At 39.2% G+C, this 23,645-nt stretch overlaps 1 protein-coding gene across 1 annotated transcript; it reads right to left on the bottom strand.

Annotated features, from left to right (window-relative positions):
- Window positions 1-1,763: 1,763 nt before the first annotated feature.
- Window positions 1,764-23,645, bottom strand: LOC116321754 (gamma-aminobutyric acid receptor subunit rho-2-like). The gene is made up of 10 exons (XM_039599277.1): window positions 23,443-23,645; window positions 21,283-21,351; window positions 20,079-20,185; window positions 13,491-13,558; window positions 8,329-8,552; window positions 8,162-8,244; window positions 5,290-5,430; window positions 2,957-3,109; window positions 2,574-2,782; window positions 1,764-2,488 (listed from the first exon to the last, which is right to left on the bottom strand). The coding sequence occupies exons 1-10, from the start codon at window positions 23,562-23,564 to the stop codon at window positions 2,174-2,176; spliced, it is 1,491 nt and encodes a 496-aa protein (XP_039455211.1). The 5' UTR covers window positions 23,565-23,645; the 3' UTR covers window positions 1,764-2,173.

The raw sequence follows: 23,645 nt of genomic DNA, 5'->3' as shown, positions 1-23,645 counted from the left end.
CCTATAAATACATAATCAAAAAACTTTGTTCAGCAACGTTAATGAATTGTACTTTAAATCCCACACAGTTGCAACATCTTGTCATTTAATGGATTGTTTTACTATAGAAATGCCAACAGTAGTCGATGGGGAACATAGGCCAGCTAGATTTACTTCAGTCACTTTGACTTAAAAGCTATCGCTGAAGTCAGTGTGCTGTTAAAGGAAGGGTGGTATTAAGTTCACTTAGTGCTTCAGTATCCAACTGCTTTGGACAAATTCAGATACATGACTCAGTCAAATCCAGTGACTACAGAGGCAATAGCAGCCAAATTATATTCTCATTTTAGTCATGACGATTGAGAGGTTAACACACTTCAGTGTTATTCCAGGACGCCTGGACAGGGGCTGGTTGCATAGAGACAGGCTAGATTTAACTGTCCAAAAGTACTTTTGTTGTGCGAAATCTGCAGGTTAAACTTCCATCTAAATGAAGAGCAACTCCAACAAATCACAAGAAAATCAATGCCTGTTTCTGTCCACAAATGATATTTAAATATTGGGACCTAGCTGCTCACTGATTCACTAGTCAGTAATACTAAACCATTGCAGAAAATGTGTTTATATGTTTTACAGATCAAACTGAAAAATAATGTGGAAAACCATGACAAATTGAAAAAAATAGAAAACAGATTTTTGCAGGGTCTATACCCTACAACATAACATGCCTTGGGGCAACTATTTTTGTAATTTGGGATTATATAAATACAATAGAATTGAATTTAATAGAAACAGAAAACAACCATATTATTAACCACAAAGTATATTGCAAGAGTTCTTAGCAAGAGTTACCCCAGTTATCATGTTGACTTGGAAACAAAGGGATAGGCCGTTGCTACTAATAGAAAACAACTAAGATACACATGTTTGACTGAATGAACAAAATAAAATTGAATAGAATATCAGTCCATCAAACTTCACTCATGTCAGACAATCTGACATATCTGATAATCACAAGTGAAAGTACATTAACTGCAGATAGTGCAGTTCCATCAGGTAGTTGAGTTAAGGTTTATATGTGAGCCAGCATGAATGGCAGAGGTCTGAAATTTGCTCACCTAAATGGAATGAAAATTGTTTTTCATAGTATGTTTTACACCTGTGCTTGATCTATGACAAGCCAAAATATTTGCTGTGAAAATGGTCTGTTTTAAAAAGTCCAAAAATCTCCAAATGAACATTTGAGGTGGAATAAACCACTTAGATTATTTGTAAACTTGTAAACTGAGCTAAGTTCTATTTATTAAGCTGAAAATCTATATTACTGAAAGACCATCAAGGACAAAATTCAGTGGTGAGAGATTGTAGATGAAACTTTCTGCTGAAGTTACCATAAAACACAGAACAAGATGCAAACAAGACTGTATCCAGCAAACTGACATCTTTGTGAAAGAGCCAAAAGTATCACCACTGTTACCCTTGGGGTGCTGTAGCAAACTTTTTAGGCTCAAGATTAACCTGTTTATTAGAGCAGCGGTCCCCGACCTCTTTTGCGCCACGGAGCGGTTTATGTCTGACAATATTTTCACGGACTGGCCTTTAAGGTGTTGCGGATAAATACAACAAAATAAAACCAGTACCGGTACCAGAAAAAAGATTTATTCATATCGAACAGGAAAAGACCCAGGGAAACCGAGTTAACGATAAAAAATAACAATAAAAACCAATAAAATCCCTGAAAACCATAAATTTCACACCCAAGCCTCAACTCTTGCGGCCCGGTACCAAACGGCTCACGGAACCAGTCTGTGGTTCGGGGGTTGGGGACCGCTGTATTAGAGTGAATGTGCAACCAGCCCCATGAGTTTTCTCTCAGCATGACTTGGGTACATATTAGCTTATGAGGCAGGAACAGAAGGTCTTTTGCTGCCATGATGCCAGGTCTCTCTTGGAAATGAGTTTTGAATCTCAGTGAGATTTTTACCCGGATAAATAAAGGATTAATTAATAAAAATTAAAAAATAAGCTATATCCAATGTCCAGTCCAACAATGAAATGGGTAGATGTAGTATTCACACCCAGATGTCTTTGATAGGTCATCCTGGTAAACTTGAACAGGTAAACCTCGGGCTTACATCCAACAGAATGGTTTCACAGTAATTTTCTTTCACTACTATAATTTGAGCTAAAATTCTCAACAGTACACACACCAGTAGATCAGGTTGAAGAGGATATATGCGCCTGGGAAAATCATACGAGAGTATGTGTCAATGGCGTGGGTGTTCTGAATGATCCGGAAGCCACGGATGCCCTTCTTCTTGGTGCCAGTGGACTCGTTGTCCAAAGACAGATGCACTACCATCTGTTCCTGTTTATCTGATATGTCCTCGGCAACCATCGAGGCTCTTGTGTATCCCGCCAGACTGTTGGCATCTTCCTCACTGTATGTCCCATCTAGCATCATGGTCTTGGTATGGGGCATGCCACATGTGCAAGGGAGTGTCTGGGACTAGGTGAAATAGACAAAAGGAATCATAATTAAAAAGGTTTGATCACTGTTTGAGATGTGTGAGTTTTGTAAAAGGTGCCTGTACCTGTTCTTTAACTTTTTCTCTGAGTTTGCGGTCTTTCCCATCCCTCAAAGTTGTCAGGTAGTTTACGGCAGCGTATTCTAGCACAGACAGGAAGACGAAGACAAAACTGACCCAGAGGTAAATGTCCACAGCTTTGATGTAGGAGACCCTGGGCATGGAAGCATTCACTCCAGTAATGATGGTGGACATGGTGAGCACCGTAGTTATACCTGAAGAGCATACAAGGTCTTGTTAGCGCAGCAGTCAATGAACTACGACAGAGGGTCATTTTAATGGCCAAAAAGAGCTAACCGATTTACATTTTCACATTTTCACATCTGATGTCCTTAGGAAACATATTCAGTTTTAACAGGCAACAGTTACAATGATGCAGATCCTCTTACCTAATGAGACTCTGGCAGGGACAGCCCTGCGGTCAATCCAGAAGGACACCCAGGACAGCATCACCATTAGAGTAGCAGGGAAGTAGGTCTGCAGTAGAAAAAAGAAGATGTGACGCCGCAGCGTGAAGTTGATGTACAGACGGTTGTACCAACCTGGAGATAGAATAAGTGAGGAATGAGTAAAACACAATATACTTTTTGCTTTATGTGATAGAGGTAAAACAGAAAAAAATAAGGTAAAATGACAGAACATGAGAAAATTAACTTATGAATTAAAAATTAAAAGCTCTTGAAAGCTATTTGGTCTTTCCTTAGGTTGGAATGGAAGAAACTGCTTCTGTTGACAGAAGGAGTTTCTGTAATTAATTGATTGATTGCAGTATTGTGTGGTGGCTTTTACAGAAAGGCAAGCACAGATGATTATTAACAACTTTATTACAGTCCATCTTCTCTACACCGTACATGTTAGCCAAGGTGGTTATTTAGAAGTAGAATGGGAGGCAGAGCCTTCAGTTTTCAGGCTCCTCTTCTATGGAACCAGCTTCTAGTTTGGATTCGGGAGACAGACACTATCTGTACTTTTAAGATTAGGCTTAAAGCTTTCCTTTTTGCTAAATCATATAGTTAGGGCTGGATCAGGTGACCCTGAATCCTCCCTTAGGTATGCTGCCATAGGTGTAGGCTGCTGGGGGATTCCCATGATGCACTGGGTGCTTCTTCTTCACTCACTATGTGTTAATAGACCTCTCAGCATTGAATCATTCTTGTTATTAATCTCTGGCTCTCTTCCACAGCATGTCTTTTATCCTGCCTTCCTTCTCTCACCCCAACGAATCGCAGCAGATGGCCCCGCCCCTCCCTGAGCCTGGTTCTGCCGGAGGTTTCTTCCTGTTAAAAGGGAGTTTTTCATTCCCACTATCGCCAAAGTGCTTGCTCATAGGGGGTCATGTGATTGTTGGGTTTTTCTCTATATGTATTATTGAAGGGTCTACCTTACAATGCAAAGCGCCTTGAGGTGACTGTTGTTGTGATTTGGTGCTGTGTAAATGAAAGTGAATTGAACTGAATTGAATTGAATGAAGGTGGTTAGCAACTGCAAACTTATCTGTTCTGCTGCTAAATCACTGAATCTTATTTACTTGCTAATGCTAACTGAGTTTCCATAACACATTGAAATTGATCTAAGAGCAGCAAAAGTCTTAAGTGCCTTTAGGCAACTGTTGTTGGGATTTTGGACTATAGAAATAAAACTTAATTGAACTAAAAGCTGAGCCAACGGCAGCTTGCCTCCCGTGCTCCTCTCTCATCAGTTTACACTCAAAGACCAGAGATTTATTCACAATTGACACATGCAAACCACCAGAATAAAGCTGCTGGCCTCTCAGCCTGCCCAGCTCCAGTCATTGTTACTGGGAGATGGACATGCTCTAAGAGACAGAGACACACTTTACTACGAGATGAAATAAGCACAGCTTTCAGCGGGAATATCTGACTGTGGCCACAAGATGGCAGTAATGTAAGGGCCAGATGTACATATTAATTGACAGACTAGGACTTTTTGACAGCACTGTCTGAGATGAAAATTGCTCTAGTTTGGTAAGTTTAAACGTATAAATTTCTACTTTTAGGTTTGACAAGGCAAATGCACTTGTACTAATGTACTGATGGATAGCCAATGCGGAACTCTAATCTGTTTGCCACATGGGCACAGCCTACCTGTGGGAACCAGAAATCTGGCTGGGTTATAGGGGATCTACTTATTACTAACCTATGTATTTTACTCAGAGACATCCAAATTAGTTTATAACTTTGTTATGTTTGCATTGTGTTTTCTAATTATTTATTTTTTCATTGATATTGTGGCTCTTCATTAAATTAAACTAGAGAGATTGTTTACTTTTTTTGTTGTGTTCAAACTGACAAATTTAGCAGGAAATCAAAGAGTTTTTTTCCTCCACTCTATGAACATGTTTTGGGATTTTTTAACTTGCCCCACTGAGGTTCAGCTCAGTCAGCAGGATGACTTCTGACTGTAATAGCTGGATCTGGCTGAGCCATCAGCAGACATCAGAGGAAATATGTAAACCCCTCCCAACTTAGTTTGGCTTAGTTTACTGATTAAACATGAAATTAACTCTAGAATCTCTCCCAGATAATCATAATGTTGATGCTAAAACAGGATTTTCATATATGGCCCCTCAACAATATACAGGGACTTAAGATTATGTCCCCTAAATCTTCGGTTTTTGTGGAGCAGTTGTAAGAGTGACCAATCTAGTCTTACACAAAATATGTATGTATAAGTGAAATTTGGGTTTGTTTTCCTTCTCAACCTGTGCTGCTGTAGAAAGCCAGCCTGGAGGTAGTGTGAAACTTCTGAATCAGGAACTGAGACAGAGAAATCCTGTCATCTGTGCTCAGGGACTCATCGCCACTTTTCCAATAAAGCATCAGGTCCTCATCTGTGTAAGCATCTGCAGGACAGAAAGTAGGAATGGAAACAGCAGTCATTTGAATGGACATAGCTGGACCTGTGATAAGCAAATAGAGCAAATTCATAAATTCAATAAAAGCTTGTATTCTGCTGATGGCTGAGTTTCAAATAAAAACTAAACTAATACTACTAATAATAATCAATTCACAATTTATTAACCACCGCCCCTCTTTGTTGTAGGTTTGCTCATTTACACAAAAATAAACAGTCTCTAATTTTTATGGTTGTCTTTTCAATGAAGAAAGACAGAATATCAACCAAAAAGCTGAAATTGATTTGCATATTATTAAGGGAAAAGTACACAAATAATAAATAGATCTCCTACAGTCCAGCCAGAATTCTGGCTTCCATAGATGGGTTCTGTGCCAATGTGGCATACATTTAACCAGTTACAGACAGTCCTGATCTCAACTAAGTTTGTGTATAAAGTAGAGATGGACCGATCCGATATTACGTATCGGTATCGGTCCGATACTGACCTAAATTACTGGATCGGATATCGGCGAAAAATAAAAAATGTAATCCGATCCATTAAGTATCAAAAAAAGCATCTCACAAAACTTGCAACACGGCGTAACTCGGCTCATAACCGTAGCACGTCGGAGCAGTGTGCTCACGTGATAGAGCGGCTGTGTGTATTTGTAGCCGCTACCAAACCAGCATTTCATCTCCGAGGAAGTTATCCCAGAGAGAAGTAAAGCAAGTGTGTAAGTTCATCTCTGAATGTTTGTAAAGCGTTCCCGTGTTAAGCTTAACAACCGATATATGGAGCGACTGCTTCTCTCTCTCCCTCACCTTCCTGCCGCTACTTCAATCGTGAAACTGCTTAACGATCAGCTGATCGGCTTTTCTGTCGCGAGTCCGTCTCTCTTCTTTGTTTTTGGCCCACTTTGCACCAGAAAGAGGAAACCAGCGGCGGAACAACAGCAGCACCTTTAAGCTTGATAAGCTGTTGTTAGAATTTATTTAATATTACTTTCTACACCAGGATCCTTTTCTACGTAGCTGACGGCTGGTAACTGTGCAGGGGCGGATCTAGCAAAGTGCAGCCAGGGGGGCCGATAGGGAATGAACAGGGAAAAGGGGGCACAAAGACATACTTTTCTTTCTTATTCTCATTTAAAATATGTAGCTTTTAATAAATAATTATCTGAATCTTACACCCAAAGTTTTAATCTGATGTAAAATGTATAGAAGTCCATTACTATATATAGTAACTCTTAAGTCTATATACCCTAGTAAGCTATAGTACTTTTTCCTTTGGGAAGGTACCGTCTGTGAATTCTGCAATTCTGTTGAAGAAAGATGTTGAATCTATTTAATTATTCTTGAAAAATAATTTGTTTCTGTGCATTTTTTCCACCCTGCATCAAATTAAAGTTGATTACGTCGATTAAGCATCATGAGGTGGAGGGTGGGTGGTTCCCTTTTTTTTTTTTTTTTGCTGGGAGTTTGCAACCCTATTAGTTAGGTTGCTTAATATTTCTGCTAAGTACTCTTTAAAATACCAGAATAGGGAGGATGGAGTAGGTTTAAGTTAGGTTTTAAGTTAGGTAAGGTTTATTAGATTGATCAGTGTTGCTGAACTATGAAATATTTTGGGTGCAGTGTATTTTTTACACACAGGTATAACAGAATAGCTTTAGTGTTGTTGTTTATTTAAACTTGAGTATGAACTTATACAAAATGCAGCAAGATATTAAAAAAAAACAGTTTTATTGATTAAAAAACACAATATCGGATTCATATCGGTATCGGCAGATTTCCAAATTTATGATATCGGTATCGGTATCGGACATAAAAAAGTGGTATCGTGCCATCTCTAGTATAAAGCACACCTGTCCACAGAATCAATTCCAGCTTCTCCATCACCGCTGGCAAGACCAAAGAGCTGTCAATGGATATCAAGAACAAGGCTGTAGATCTGCATGATGTTATAGAGGGCTACAAGACCATCATTGGTGAGAAGGTGACGCTTGTTGATGCAATTATTCGAAAATGGAAGAGTGGAGCTCAATGCAAGATTTTACTTTATGGGGTGAAGACGATTATGAGAGAGGTGGTGGATCAGCCTAAAACTACACAGGAGGGGTCTGTTAACGATCTGAAGGCAGATGGGATCGCAGTCAGCGAGAATACCATTAGTAAGACACTACACTGTAATGGACTGAAATCTTACAGCACCCAAAAGGTCTCCCCGCTCAAGAAGGCATCTGTGTAGACCCACCTTAAGTTGGCCATGAACATCTAAACGATTCAGAGAAGGCCTGGGAGAAAGCGCTGTGGTCAGATGAAACCAAAATCAAGTTCTTTGGTATCAGCTGTGTTTGCAAAGAGAATTGCTGAGTATGACCCAAAGTCTTCCCACAGTTAAACACAGATGTGCAAACATGATGTTGTGTGACTTTTTCTGCTAAGGTAGATGACGACTTCACCGCATTGACACTGCAAATCTTGGATGACACCGTCCTTCTAGCATGACAGTCACCTAAACCATACCACGAGGCAACAAAGGAGTGGCTAAAGAAGAAGCAAATTAACATTATGGAGTTGCCTAGCAGGTCTCCACTTTTGGTTTGGATTTTTGGTTGACATTCTGAAACTGTTCATTTCTTTGTGAGTGAACTTAGAAATTTAGCAGGGGATAAAATTATTATTTCCCCCACTGCATAGCAGCACAAGATGGAGTCTCGTGGTCTAAGAATACTTACAGCTCTCCAGCTCCAGTGTACATGTCTGTGAGTCCAGAGGGAAACGACTAAAATCCATGTTGCAAGCTGCAGTAACTGTTACTCTGTGGAATTAAAAGCAGAATATAAACCTTAGTAACTCTACACAGTTGGCCCTTTCTTGCAAGGCATTTGTTTCCTGTCTTCACCTCAGGCTGTAAAGAACATGACCATCTGGGAAGACCCTTAACATGATGTTGTCAGTAGTGGTGTCGTGGATGAAGGACCTCTTGGAATGGACAAAGAACACATCAGGTACCCATATTTTCTTCACCAGGCGACCATCAAAGGTCATGCTTTTGTTTGTAGCGCTTGGGAATGCCAGCCTTTCATCTTTCCAGTAGTGCCTCAGGTACAGAGTCATGGTGAAGTCCTGAGATAATGGGAGAAAGAAGACAGCATTGGGATTAAAAGGTCTTGCTATCCCTAATTTATTGAATTTTTCCTGGGATTACATCACTGCAGCCAGTGGCTGCTGGATTATTGAAGTTGTTTACAGATAAATGTACAGTAAGCCAAAATGCTGAACATATGTTAACCAAGTACAGTCCGCAGGCTTCATTTGGTCCTAGAATACCCTTTTTTTTCTCCTTCGTCCTCTACGTTGCTCTGCAGGCAGGAATGGTTACGCCCGTGCATGCCCCCTCCACACCACAGATAATCTTTTGTCCTGTTCTCATAGTATTACAATTATATAACAACAGATTTATAATGACTAATGACTGTAGCAACATGTACTCTTGGCACCAAGTGAACAAGTACCTTTGATGTTGCATAAGACCAGTTTAGGGGCATGTCTGAGTCTTTCACATGATTAATAACTTATGTCTACTAATCAGAGATGATTCCACCTTTAAAGATCTAAAGTATGTGTTCTTGCATATTTCCAGTTCATGGTTTTAATAACCCATATACTGGTATATTGGGTCATGTAAACTTTTGCTTCATGGTTTTTTTTTTTTTATATCACTGTCAAAAGCAAAACTGCTTTGTAAGAATAAATTGAATTTTCTGTCTTTTACTAATTACAAATTGGATTTAACAGAAACAAAATAGCATATTTTCTTGTGTCACTAAATACTGTGCTGAGGGTTTTTGTTGCTACAGTCTGGTATAATTTAGTGTCTAATGCTACCTAATAACAGTGAGTGTTAGACAGCAACCACTGGAGTATTACAGAGCATGTTTTCTGTCTTTATGGCTGTCATTAAAGCATACTGAATGGCTTGCATTAAGCAATGAAAAGTAAACTCTGGCCAGAAATATACAGTATATTATGTTGTCTAACAGTGGGTTTAGTGATATACATGAAATACGACAGACAGTGACTACATCCATGCATTCATTTTCTTCCACTCATCCAGGCTGGGTTGCAAGGACACCCAGACCTCCCTCTCCCCAGTCACCTCCTCCCACTCATCTGGGGGAACACAGAGGCATTCCCAGGCTAGCTGAGAAATTGAATTCCTTCAGCATGTCCTGGGTCTGTCCTGTGCCCTTATTCCAGTAGGACATGCCCAAAACACGTCACCTAGGTAATACCCAGGTATCCTTATGACCACAGCTGAGGGATCAGAGTGCAGACTGACTGGTAAAGCTTTGTTATTATGCTTTTTATCACAATGGACCAATGCAGCATCTGCATCACAGTAGCCATGGCCCCAATCTGTCTGTTAATCTCCCACTTCCTTCTTCCCTGACCCATGAATAAGACTCTGATATACTTAAACTCCTCTTGGAGTAGTAACTTGTCCCTGACAATACTTTCTGCACAGCACTGTAGTTTAAACTCAAACTCACACACCTCCAAAGATACAGGTGAAATCAATCCTGACAAACAGTTTTTGCCTTGTGTACTGCCTCCTCTTCTCTTTACATCCATTCTCACCCTTAAAACTTCAGACTGTTTTCAGTGTGTAGGGCAGACTTGGGCTGGTTGTCACGTTGCTTATTACCGCCACACTAGAAGGCACTGTGACACTTTGTTGATATCACATATTTAACCATCACGAGCTGTCCATTTTACAGTGATCATTTTTTAAAACACAAATAGACTGAGTTGAGGAGGTATTTTATGTCATTTCTATAGGGTCGGAGTAATTTCATATGTTGGCTACCTGGTCTCAGAGCGGCTGCTCATCTCAGTGAGCCAAACCAGTTCTCATCCCAAACAGAGATATGATGAGAGAAAAAACGTGAAGTGTGAATTAGAAGCTGAATAGTCTGCTGAAAAGGGGTGAAGAAATTGAACTGTGTGCTGTAAAGAGGTGAAGAAGCTGAATCGGATATTAGAAAAGTTGCTGAAATCATACAAACTTTGCAGAAATGTAATAAATTAGCAGAAATATTAAACAAGCAACCGGTCAGCTGAAAAAAGCTGCACAATATAAAATTCTCTGAGCTTGAACTGTCTGCTGAAAACATGCTGCCATGGGCAAGATCCGAACCTGCCTGCCCTCAGAACAGCTGCTCATCTCACTGAGCTAAAGCACAGCTCACCCCAGTGAGCTAAATCAACTACTGGAAAGCTCCATCATTAAGGCCTCTGATATTTAATATGACTTTGCACCAACAAAGTTGCAGTGGCACAGAAAGTCACAATCTCAAAGCCCTGGAGTAAAACCACTCAAGCCAATGCAGACTGGTTTAGTCGCTTCCTCAAACACTGTCCTACTCTTGCCATTCGACCGCCACAGACCACAAGCTCGGCACGCACTACAAGTTTCAACAGGGAGAATGCTGGCATGTTCTTTGACAACCAGGAACAGATCATGTTGAAATACAGATTTGTATTGAATAACTTGTGGAACAAAGCATAAGGGGGAGGGTCATCATATCCTTCATATTCATATTCCCTCCAAATTGCTCACGTAAACTCAATCCCCTGGACGGGTCAAATATGGATCTTTTAAAAAGTAAGCCAACTCTGCCCGTGATGCCTGGATACTGCAAAATGATATTCTGAGGATTGTGGCCATTTCGTTCCCAGTAACTGCAACACCTATCAACATCCAGTATTGTTCAGGGTAAGTGGCATCTACCCAGTAAATAGAGATATCTTTCAGGAATTTGAGTTCGCCCAAACTTTATCTTCCAACCTTAACAGGGCCAGTGCCTGGCTCCTCCTACCTCCACTGAACGGAACAGAAATGTGCACACAAATTCTTCCCAGCCCTCCACAAGTGGAGCCCCTATTAAAGTGAAGCAGAACAAGACCAGGAAGAGAGCAGTTCTCTGATGATGAGGAGTGCTTCTGCTTGGTAGGTACGTAGGTCTTGAGCCATAGCTCAAGACCTACGTACCATAGCTGGCCCAAGGAAGAATGGCTTTGATGTTTCAATGTGTGTGCCAAAGCTGGGGTCTCAAAGATTATACCCTGGCAATCCAGCGGTGTGCATTTGAGTGAGGTACATGTTTGCTACATTAAGTCTAGCAACTTTAAAATGGAGATCTTAAAAAATGTCCTTACCTGGATGGTCAAGCATGCATCAAGACTTAATATGGAAATTAAAAATTAATTATTGTTTTTACATGTTTACACTTACTTGGTTACTATATCTTAGCTTACCTGTTGCCTTTTATAATTAGATCAAGGATATATGAGTTCAAAAGACATTTATGAAATGTAAAATCTGTTCTCAGTTGTTGTTGTTGGGTTTTTCTGGCTCAAAAAAGGGCTAAATTGTTAAAGTGCTTTAAATTCCTCAATTTCATTGCTTGGGTTAGGGTTAGGGGTTCACAACAATTATCAATGGTATAACTTCATAGTTTAAATACAAGGGGCATTGGGTGATATTAATTTGTAAACTAAATGATATTATAAAAAAAATTGTACTGTTGCGGACCACTAGAGGGCTCCACTCACACCCAGTGTCGAGGAAGTGTGTTGCTGTGTTTTGTGGCGCGATGTGTTCAGTTGATGTAGGAAGAGGAATAAAGCAGGAGTGAGAACTAATAGCTCCGTGTCGTCTGTTTACCTCCACAGTACATTTTTTATTAAATCATAATTTTTACTGATATCTCATTGAAATCTCTAGAGACAACCAACCCCATAGCGAGGTTGGTTGTCACAACATGTTAGTATTATTGATGCTTAATTAATTTTTATTAAAATTAATTACAAAGATTTAAAACATACCCATTTTGAGCCATTACCTTAAACTTAATGAAGGAGTAGTTATTGAAGGTTGTTTTAATGATCAGCAATTTATGCAAGAGTAAAAAGCCAGCCCTGATCTACCCTACACTTAGCATATTTTAGCCATGGTCTCTCATAAATTGGACTTGGACAATGCTATGGAATATTTTTTCTAACATGTTTATTAAGCACTAGGTTTTAAAAAAATGTAGAAATGAGGCATAATATTTAGATTATAATAAAAAAAAAAACCTATTTTAGTTTGTAAAACTCCCATTCTCTCAATTCAGATAAAATCTACCTCAATTCCAAGGCTTGACACACAAGTCATGTTAATCTTGGACCCTCTGTTTGAATTCCATATTGTAAAAAGCAAGTTGGTGAGACGGGACAGTTTGGTTTGTGTCCTGGGAAATTTGTGCTATGTTGTGTGATTAGTTTCATTTTTAGGTCAGAGGGCCCGGTGGTCAGAGGGCCCGGTGGCGCCAGTGTCCGGCAGCCTCGCCTCTGTCAGTGCGCCCCAGGGTGGCTGTGGCTACAACGTAGCTTGCCATCACCAGTGTGTGAATGTGTGTGTGAATGGGTGAATGACTGGATATGTAAAGCGCTTTGGGGTCCTTAGGGACTAGAAAAGCGCTATATAAATACAGACCATTTACCATTTACCATTTTAGGCACTAAGAACTACTTGGTAAGATTATGGCATGGTTGAAAATTTGCCCCTGGGCTCCACATGATACTTATGCTGTGTGTCTAATTGAGGTACCAAGTGGACTGTTGGGATTATTGGCATAACCTGTTGTGTTTCACACTTCATTCATTGCAGTAATGAAACCACTTATTTATATAGCTCCAGACATCTGGACATTACTACAGCAGTCTCCTACCAGCTCTGGAAATTTTGATGTCCAAGTCATTGGCACTGTTTTGTATTTGTGCCACACATTTAGGTGACGAGATGCTGGGTGCACAACAGAACTAGCACTTCCCATAATCACTATTCCAGTATTCTAATTGAATGGGGTCACATGTCTGATAACACAGTCAATTTTGCATGTCTCTTAAACTTCACTGTCCATTAAACATTCAGCCTTACAGGTACTTTATCCAAATACGTGTTAAGCTACATTTTGTGTAATGCAAATTTACATTTAATGCATTTAAAATACTTACCATGTCTACCTCTGATATGCTGTCCAAACTCTCCACCTGAACGTCCACCCCAACAGGGACAGCTGGACCTTCAGATATAAACAAACAAATCTGAAGTAGTGGCAAAAGTACATACATTCTGTACTTAAGTAGAAGTGCAGATAGTAGTGTTAAAAATACTCCAGTAAAAATTGAAGTACTAATTAAACTTCTTTACTCAAGTATGAAAAACTATCGGCTCTGAAATGTACTCAGAGTAAGAAAGTAAAGTAGCTCCTTGAAGAACATTTTTACCACCTATTTTTATGCAAAACTAACTGAATCCTGTGCTATATTAATGTCATGATAAAATAACATTAGTATATAAGAATATCAACTTTATTTCAGTCTAATTTTAATTCTAATACAGGTCCTCAGCTTGAATCAGTTAAGTGGAGCAAAATAAAAACATAGCTCTATTTTCTGTTGCCTGCGTTGTAGTGGGTGATTTTGCCTCTAAATAGGAAAATGAGCAGGGAAGAGGTTAAAGCAGACTTGGTAAAATCAGTTCAATAAGGACATATCATTAAAGAATGAATTGATTTATTGATGAACAGAAGTTAGACAGATGTATTTAGCGCTTAGACTCCGATGGCCCGTCTCGGCAAAACGGAACCTCAGCTGTGAAAGGGACCCCCCCCCCCCCAGAGCCTAGATGCTGGTGGTGGAGATGAAGGTGGCTTGAGTGGAGCTTGAGTGATGAGAGGTGGAGATGGGAAGGAGGTGGGTTGCACAAATGCATCTGCGAAGGAGAAAGACAGATGCACATTGAAATTTAAATTGCGTAGCCAGGCCAGGAGAAGGTGATTGGACTAGACCAGCGATGACACGACCAGCTTGCCACCATGGGAAAGTGGAAGTGATAAGGCTTAAATTTCGCTAGCAGCACCTGTGACGGACAGATTTGAGGTCACAGATCTTCCTTATTGAACTTATGCATAAGTTTCATTTGTAATGGCTCAGGGTGGGGAAAAGAATCACAGCTCACAATAATTTCTATTGAGAGCTCCGGTGGATTTTCCTAATGCACAAGCTATGATCAGCTGATCTGGGCTACTACTGCCCTGATGTTCAGTGCTCTTTGAGGATTTACACAACTGAACTGAACAAGATATGAGCAGATGTTTCATGAGGTGTCCTGGCTGATTTTCATCCTCTACACTGACAGTAAACTGTTTATGCTGTCTTTATATTATACACTCTACAGCTGGTATGAAGGTTGAATAACAGAACTGCATGAGAGAGGTGTGGAGGGGCATGAAGTCACATGACCATTTGAAATGACCTGCCACTTAAAAAAATATTACTCCCTTTATGTTCACTCTTCTTCTATAGGACTAGTTGGTACTGCAACTGCAGTTTATGGACACACACAGTTGTTCTGGTATTGTGCCAATAAATAAAATAAAATAATAATAATAACAATGATAATAAATAAATAAACACTGGCCCACTTTAACCCCTGACTATGGCACATCCCTTTCACCCTTGGTGATTAATACTCGAACAGGACTGTCTCCTGTGTTACTGTTTAGGCTCAAATCGCTGTGATGTTTAAAGTTAAAATAACACATTAAACCAAAGGTAACAAGTCCGTTTTGAAAATGTAAGGAGTAGAAATTACAGATACTTGTTAAAAAATTCGGGGAGTAAAAGTAAAAATTACAGTACAAATACTTCATTACTTCCCACCTCTGTAAATGGTATATTACAACACTGGAAATAAGACAATGAGAATAAGTAGAACCTAGAGTACTTTCATTATTGTCTTTAGTCTTTATTGCCCAAGGATAGAAAATGTGCAGGCGCTTCCCTGTGCGCAGAGGAATAAGCACACCTAAAAAGCTATTTACAAATTAATATTTACAAATTAATAATAGTGAAGACATCTATTAAAATCACATTGCTTTTGAAACATTATCCAAAAAGCTAGAACACTGTGCAAAGTGTAAATAAAAAGAGGTACAAATGATTTTCTAATAATTAACTGTATATTCAACTGAAATTATAAAATGAAAAAATAACCAGATTGTCACTGACATTTGAAATCCTGCAAACAAATTTTAAATTTGTTGTTAACATATTTTAAAGATGCTAAGACAGTGATTACAAGCCAAGGAAACATGCTACCTTAAAAAAAACCTTATTAAGTTCACCTTGACCTTAATAAGTAAGTAATTAATAGTAATAGTTCATCATAATTCAAAGACTGGACAAGGCCTGTACAAAAAGTTTAACCAGTAAATAATAGTATTTCTCATTGCCAAACTGCAAAAAACTAGATTTCATCATCTATAGTACAAATATTTAGACAATCAAGAAAAGTCTGTGCATAGAGGTCAAGCTGAAATAAATGGCTAGCAGGTAGCACTGCTGTCATGGTCCAGGGTCGCTGATCCAGTGTTTTAAGTTTTTGTTGTAGACTCATTCTTCCTTCTTTTGGATTTAAGAGATGACTTATGGTCAAATTTTGTAATATTTAGTTTCGAGTATAATATTTTGTAGTGCCTCTGAGTTCTGTTTCTATTTCTTGGTTTCTTATTTTATTATGTTATATCCCTGTCGTGTCCAGTCTGTCCCAGCTTTGTCTTTTTGTTTCGTCGTCACTGTCTCCTGTGACATGTCAGTCTTGTCTCCTTTTTTATCTACCTTTCTTGTTCCCCCATAATGTCCCTGTCTCTGTCTTGTCTCCATGGTCCCTGTTTAACTGTGTCCAGTTTGTATGTCTTAGTCTTGGTTGCAGTGTTAGTTTTATTTTGACAGTCCCTCGTCTCGTGTGCATTGTATTTGGTTTTGCTTCCCCTTGTTTAATTAGTCAGATTCAATTCAGCTGTGTTTCCCCGGGTGTTGGCACTCTGACATAATCACCTCTTGTTTATTTAAAGCCTCAGTTTGCTTCTGTTATTTCTCATGTCCTCCCTCAAGCTGTGTCTCTCGCTGTGTGCCTCCAGTTAGGTGCCTCTCGTCAGATTATTTGTTGCTGCCTTATGTTATGTTTACTTTGAAGTTCTCAGCAGTAAAGCTCCTTTCGAATTTTAAATCTTGCTTTGTGAATCCTGCATTTGGGCCCTACTCTCCCCACTACACAGTGGAGCCTTGACAACCGCTTTAAGAAGAGACATAGATCTGTATTGGCTCATAAACTCTTCTATAAACTATTGCTTATGGACACAGTTTGTCACTGCATCCACAAACGCAAGTTTAAACTCCACCAGGAAAACACAAGATCTCAAAGTTGAACACTGTCCTGGAAATTTCTTCCTTTTGGCCAGACTCTGGTCTGACTTAAAGGAAGACATGTTGAAAACGATGGACACCGAATCCTGAGCGGTAAAGTCTGTGGTGCACTAATGCACATTTGGTAACTTGCACATCTGTAAAGGCAACAATAAAACTGAACTATGCGCAGGCATTTTTTTTTCATGCTTATATCAGTAAGATGATGACAAACTTCTGATGTTTCTGTTGTTTCTGATGACATAAACTAGGTATGCTAAGATATTCTTTAATTTCAATAGAAATGTGACATCAGATGTGATGCAGTCACTCTGATGATCTGCAAACTTGCTTTCAGTGCATTCCCTTACGCAATCCTAAAATAACAGGCTGGAGTATCCTGTTAAAGCCATTAGTAATAACTGGTAATTTCACATGAAAGGTTGAGTTAGTCAGAACACGGCATTCTCATGTTTGTTCCTCTGTGTTGTTTAGCTGATGAGATGATTATATTTAAGGCCAGTCTGGGATTTAGAGGGATATGGAAGAGTATCCTAGCAGGCTCATAACCGATAGAAACAAATTCACACAGCAGTCTGTCGTTTCTGTATTAAAGTCACATTGGCTGCTGTGGTGTTGTTAATCTCTGCAGCAGTGAGAGAGTCAGCCTTACATAACTGGTTGCACAGCAAAGCTGCTACCTGGAAGAAGGGATAGTAACTCGTGCCCAGCTCCAGCTGTCAGTGTTCTCCCCTCTCTTACTCACATCATATGTCACATGTCACGTTCCGGACTCACTATAACTCCTCCTGAAGACACGCCCCTTACGCTGACATAACACTAGATGCCTGCAGAGAAAAAGCCTCAGCTAGCAGTGCTTTTGGAGCAGGATTGCCTAATTTCTAGCTACAGCCAAAGTCCATTTTGAGCCAAACAGAGTGACAAGGAAACAGCAGTGGTCTATGCAGAGGAGGAATGCAAGTTTTCATGTTCAATAAATTACTGAGAATGTAATGCAGGTGTCTGTTCTTCTTCCAAACATTTATAGACTGACGAGATAGTTGCATGAAATGTCCTATGTGTGGATTTGCTAACAAATCAAAAGTGCACAATCCGTATGCATTCATCATGCTACATACGTGCTGTGGAAATGTGTTTGATTTCTTATTTTTTGGCATATTTGTCACAAATACATGTTTCAGATCACAAAACAGAGTAAGAACAAAATGTGCCACAGTGTTGGCATGATGGCAGTGGCGTGATAAGTTTTCACCCAAGGAACAACGGTTTGCATTTCCTGTAATTTTAACTTTTGTTTTAAATTTTAAAAATCCATATACATATATATGTTTTTAGCTGCTGTGTCAGTTACATTGGAGTTATACAAAAATGTAATCTTTTTGATAAAGAATAAGGAAAGTCTAGTCAACTAGTAGGTGGCATTTACTCATTCTGGAGCAGATTTATGAAACTCATAGCAACACAGTAGTAATAGCACATTTATGATGCTAATAACATTCCAATGACTTTTAGCATAGTCACCTGGTAGACAACCTCTTTTCAGTGGTAGAGTAAACACTGACATCTATGTTTTTACCTTTTTGATGTTTAATTTGTTTGATGTTTCAGTTTTTCTTTTTGGAACAAAAATGGTTTTTAAAATAGATTTTATTATTATTAGTCACTCATGTGCTTTTACAAGTTTGATTCTTGGGATGAGCCTTTCTTTTCCATTTCTACATTATCAACAGTAGATTTATATACAGAAAAATACTTTTGCTGTATGGCCTGTGGAGCTCTAAGGAGCTTGGAAAGAAAGCTTCTTTGAGTTTCTTGAAGACATTTCACCTCCTATCCGAAAAGCTTCTTCAGATTTAAGGCCAGTTGTTGGAGAGTCCCAGGTATTTAAGCCCTAGTGGGGGCGTCCCACTATCATTGACCCACTATTGACTATTGATCCTGTGCCTCAGCACATGTGCACATGTGGGGCTGCTATTTATCTAGTTCTTTTGTGTGCTAAATTGACCAAACCAAAACCAAAAAACCAAACCACCCATCAATCTTTCCTTTGTTTCTGTCTATTCAAATGGTGCAGTGCGGATTTTAAGGAGTGTCTCCCTACATCCGTAATGTGATTGATTCTGAAGCACGAGTTCATTTTTAAATACTAATCAACTGCTTTTTATAGAGTCACATATCTAAGATTACAGCTGTAATTTTTCCTAGTCAGCCTTAGTTTTGAGGGCTTGAATTATTATCTTGCCCCTTCACCAGAATAGAGGGAGAAAACACTTTGTCCATTCCATGCTGAACTCTGTGTGGATTAACAACTGTAAATCCACTGTTGGTTGACTGTGCTTAGATTAGACAACTAGGCCTGTGCATTAAGCAGTGATTTTACTCTGCTGCGAACATAGACACAGACAGCTGGAGGAATAATCATTCCTGTTATACTTCTTTGAAGTCCTTGCAACACATGCATATTAAGTGCATTGCATTGCTTGTGGAACATAAAGTCCCTGCTGATGGGGTCGCAAATTCCTTAAAAAATTGTCATGCACGTAGATGTCCACTCCAAACCTCATGCTCAGTGTCTAAAGATGACATGTATACATTTATGCAAACCTTGGCAGTTCACAGACAATGAAAATGTAACACAGTAAAACCAGAAAGAAATCCCATTGCAGAGTTCCTCAGAGTGACATTGGTGACATAAAAATCATACGGTCTCAATACTAGAAATAGAACCGATCCATACAAGTGTATCTGCCCTGCTACTGTTCATCTATTAAATGTATCTCACCACAGTCCAATGGGAGCAGTGCAGGTGCTTTAATTATAAGCACAGTAACCCTATTAGCTCTCCTTATACACTGCTGACGATAAACCTTGTGTACTGTCACACTCTAATATACATTTTAGAAGCAGTTCAAACACTGAACAGTTCTTTCATTAGTTACACTCCAGTCGCTACTTTTAAAGCCAGAAGGAACTGCAACAGCTGGTGCACACTCTGACTTCTTCCTCATTTAAACGATTGCACGAGAGTCTCACAGGAATCACGTGTTAAAGAGCACAACTGATCATGGAATGTTCTTTCTTTTTTCTTCTTTAAACTAAGGATTATGAGGGTGTGTTGGTCAAGAAGGAAAGAGTCAGACTGGCGTCAACATTGACTTTAGGTTGAACAAAATTTGGAGCAATAGACTGAGAGACTTTGTTAGTGAAGCGCTGAGGTGACATATCCAGTTGCCTCTGTAGGTTTTCTATATTTCTCAGAAAACAGATGCCTTTAAAGAAATCAAGAACACATTACTCTTATCATGATGGAAATTAGCAGCTATTGGAGCTTACCTGCGAATGCGGGCCTCATGGTGAAATCGTGTTCATCAATGCGCAGGAGGTGGCTGGTCTTTACCTTCCGGGTTTTAGTTCCATCCACAACTTTCTTTGATAGAGGACTGATGACAAGAACCAGAAAGAGAAAAAACTAAGAAGAACTAAAAGATAGAATTAAGAAGTAGTGAACCTTTGTAAAAAGCAAAAACTGTCAGGTGCCCATGACTCAAATCATTCTTACTCCTCATATTCGTCAGTAAATGATCTCTTCATATTGATCTTTCAATTCAGCAGTGGTGGACAACATCCACAATCCTCACTCATTGCAAAACACATACCAGATTTTCTATGAACCCAACAGGCTGATGATCCACAGCTCAACATTTGGGCTAAATTAGAAGGAGACTGCTCTGTGACAAAACAAGTCAATAGTTCAGTTGTGTAATTAGCTTATTATTACTTATTACCTTTATGATTTAAAATTAAATGACCTCTGCCTGCATGTGTGAGCTGAACCTGTCACCCTGGTTGCCTAGAAACCTCGACTTTCTAATGTGATAATTTGTCTATACTAGGCCAAACCATCAGCTTTTCTAACTCTGACTAGAAGGAAAAAGAAAGTAAAGATGAAATCAACAAGTAGTACCACATGAGACTCTAAAAGTAGTGTGCTGTTTACTAATGCGGATGTTGTCACCCTTAAACTAGAAAGACTCCTGTTATTTTATTAACGGTCACAATGATAATTCTGTTATTGGTCAGAGGGCCCGGTGGCGCCAGTGTCCGGCAGCCTCGCCTCTGTCAGTGCGCCCCAGGGTGGCTGTGGCTACAATGTAGCTTGCCATCACCAGTGTGTGAATGTGTGTGTGAATGGGTGGATGACTGGATATGTAAAGTGTTGGGGTCCTTAGGGACTATTAAAGCGCTATATAAATACAGGCCATTTACCATTTACCATGAACAAACAACCATTACACTATCCAAAAAGAAAAAAAAAAATCTTGGCTACTTTCTTTTCAAACTTTGTTTTTGTGACCCATAATTAATTTGCAAACATTTTTTTCTTTAAATTTACAAATGTAATTGTGATTGAGTGTGATGAATACATTTTTAATTATAATTATTATTATGGAAAGATTGTGGTCACAGTTAAAAACAAATGTGAACAATTAATTGCAACATTGGAATGCCGGGCATAAAAGACAAATGTGTTACACACCCGTCCACCATCCTGGTCTCTGAGCCTGGCCTTCCAACAACAACAGTGTCAGGTGTTCCAGCAAGTTCCCTATAAGACATATATTTATATTCAAATGAAAAATCTTTAGGAACTATGTGCATTAATAAAAGTCAACTAAATTAAATCACATAATATTTTGCAAAGTTACAAAATGTAACACAATAAATCTAATACATATAAATAGCTCAATTAATAAAGATGTTTTACTCTTAAATCTTGTGGGAGATGAGTTGTTGCAAGTTAAAGTCACACAGTTAAATGCAATGCAAAGGTTGATGGATGCACATTTCTGAATTTTGGTGACAAAATAACACACTATATTAAGTTGCTGTCACTTGTGGTATGAATGGATCAAAACACTCCTAGAATACCCGTAGCCTCACATTCTTAATAAAGTGGTTGAGTTTTCTTTCTGTCTCTGTAGATAAAAGATACACTGCTTCATTTTAGCTGCAAAATACTCCATTTCAGTGAGTATTTTAGGGCACTCACCCAGAACACCAGGGTGCCTCATTGATAGGTTTTATTAATTTATGAACAACAATGGAGCTCTGCCACACAGAGGAACGAAACGGATTGTGGTATATACACTGCATGTTTGTCAAGACTGACACTGAATTGCTTTAGACATGTGGAGAGGAGCGATGCTAGATATGTGGACTGGAAAAGATTGAATGGATGAGCTATTGTGGTGTCCCTTATGAGTTGCAACCAACTCTATTTACATATAAAATGAAGAAAGAAAAGCAGTTAGCAAGTGTCCAAATAATTATGATCAACAAACACTGTAAGAGCCCAGTTACAGGTGCAGCAAAAATAAAATTAAAAAAACGAGTATTAAAATACTCTTTTTTACATACTCTGTGTGAAAGGCAGGTTAAGGACTGCAGGCTCAGGGATACTCAAGAAAAACTGCATACATACAGACTAGGAACACTGGGAAACTACTGGAAGGGCAAAAGGGACACAGGGGAGACACATAGCATGACGGTTTATGACACGACGAGGAACTGAGGGAAACTGGGGGATTAAGTACACATGTGACATAATTAGCTGGAGCTGGAACACACAAGGAAACACAAGTGAGCTAAATTGGAGAAACAAGGGTGAAACAAAGCTGAGCACAAGGCACACGAGACCAGGGACTGGTAGAAAATTAAGACAGGAAGTGCAGAATGTAGACTTGACATGTTAACAAACAGAGAGAATGTTGATATACAAGAGGGATGCTTGGAAGGAAAAAACACAGAGATGTGACTAAGACAAACTGGACATGAGAAGGAACTAGCTGAGACTAGAAACTAGAAATATCAATAACTCAACTATGGGGAATAATACTAAACACAGGGGAAGACTAAAGAATGACATCATCATCATAACATCATAACTCAGAACTGAATCAAGAACACACAAAAACTGGGAAAAAAACAGGAACCATGACACATGTGAAATCAGGAATAATCAGCAACAGATCAAAAATGAAAAGGAAAAATTATTACAGAAGAAACTAAAGGAAACGCGAGTCTGGAATCAGACGTTACAGTATCAGCATCAGTAACTTGCACAGCTTGTTAGCCAAAGAGATTAAATCCAGAGAGCTGACAATCAGCGAACGATAGCAGCCAAATAACAGGCAGAATGATAATTCCTAAAATTCTTGACCCGCTCCTGCTCCCTTCACAGAACTCCTGATAACTAAAATAACATCTGTATAACACGCTGTATCTCCAAGGATGGTTTTCTTTGCTGTAGATGATTTCACGAAGCTCGAGGACAGCGGATTGCTGTTCTATGACTGTTTTTTACGCACGGTTTGGTTGCATAAACACACAGTTAGTTACCACTCAAAAATGAAGTGGACTGCAAATTGGTAAAATGTATTTAGCCACGGGGAATTTGCACTTGAATGCTGTGATTCTATGTGTTCGTAGAAAGAAATACTTAAATATGCTGTTCAGTGCCACACTAATGTTTTGATATGATGAATGAACCACGAGTGATTTCCCTTGATGTGCTAAAAGATTTACGTCACATTGCTTTTTCATTTCATTTGGGTTTTTTTGTTGTTGTTGTTGTTTTGTTTTGGGTTTTCTTTTTTGTTTTTTGTTTCTCTAAAATAAAACGAAAAAGAGAACTTACTTTGCTGGCTTATGAGTCCCGGCCGGTGCCGACCATCGTTTTTTCCTACTTCTGTGTTTCCGGCATTCCCCGATCAGACTGACACACAAAACTAGAAGCAGGACCCTGGTGTAACGCGGCATGGTGAGTTAGAAGTCCAGCTGAGAGACGATTAGCGACGTTTTCCTTCCACGTGCAGCACCCTCCGTGAGCCGTACCATGTT

The sequence above is a fragment of the Oreochromis aureus genome, linkage group 15 (assembly GCF_013358895.1).
Source record: "Oreochromis aureus strain Israel breed Guangdong linkage group 15, ZZ_aureus, whole genome shotgun sequence".
NCBI lineage: Eukaryota > Metazoa > Chordata > Actinopteri > Cichliformes > Cichlidae > Oreochromis > Oreochromis aureus.
Note: the sequence above shows the minus strand (reverse complement) of the source record. Positions and strands in the feature narration are given on the sequence as shown.

Bases quoted from the DNA above. Each gene is read 5' to 3' on its own strand.
- LOC116321754 (XM_039599277.1), bottom strand. From the start codon at position 23,564: ATGCCGCGTTACACCAGGGTCCTGCTTCTAGTTTTGTGTGTCAGTCTG. The intron at 21,352-23,442 runs GTAAGTTCTCTT...TATGTCTTATAG, and splicing joins GGGACTCATAAGCCAGCAAA to GGAACTTGCTGGAACACCTG. The intron at 2,489-2,573 runs GTACAGGCACCT...TATTTCACCTAG, and splicing joins GAGAAAAAGTTAAAGAACAG to TCCCAGACACTCCCTTGCAC.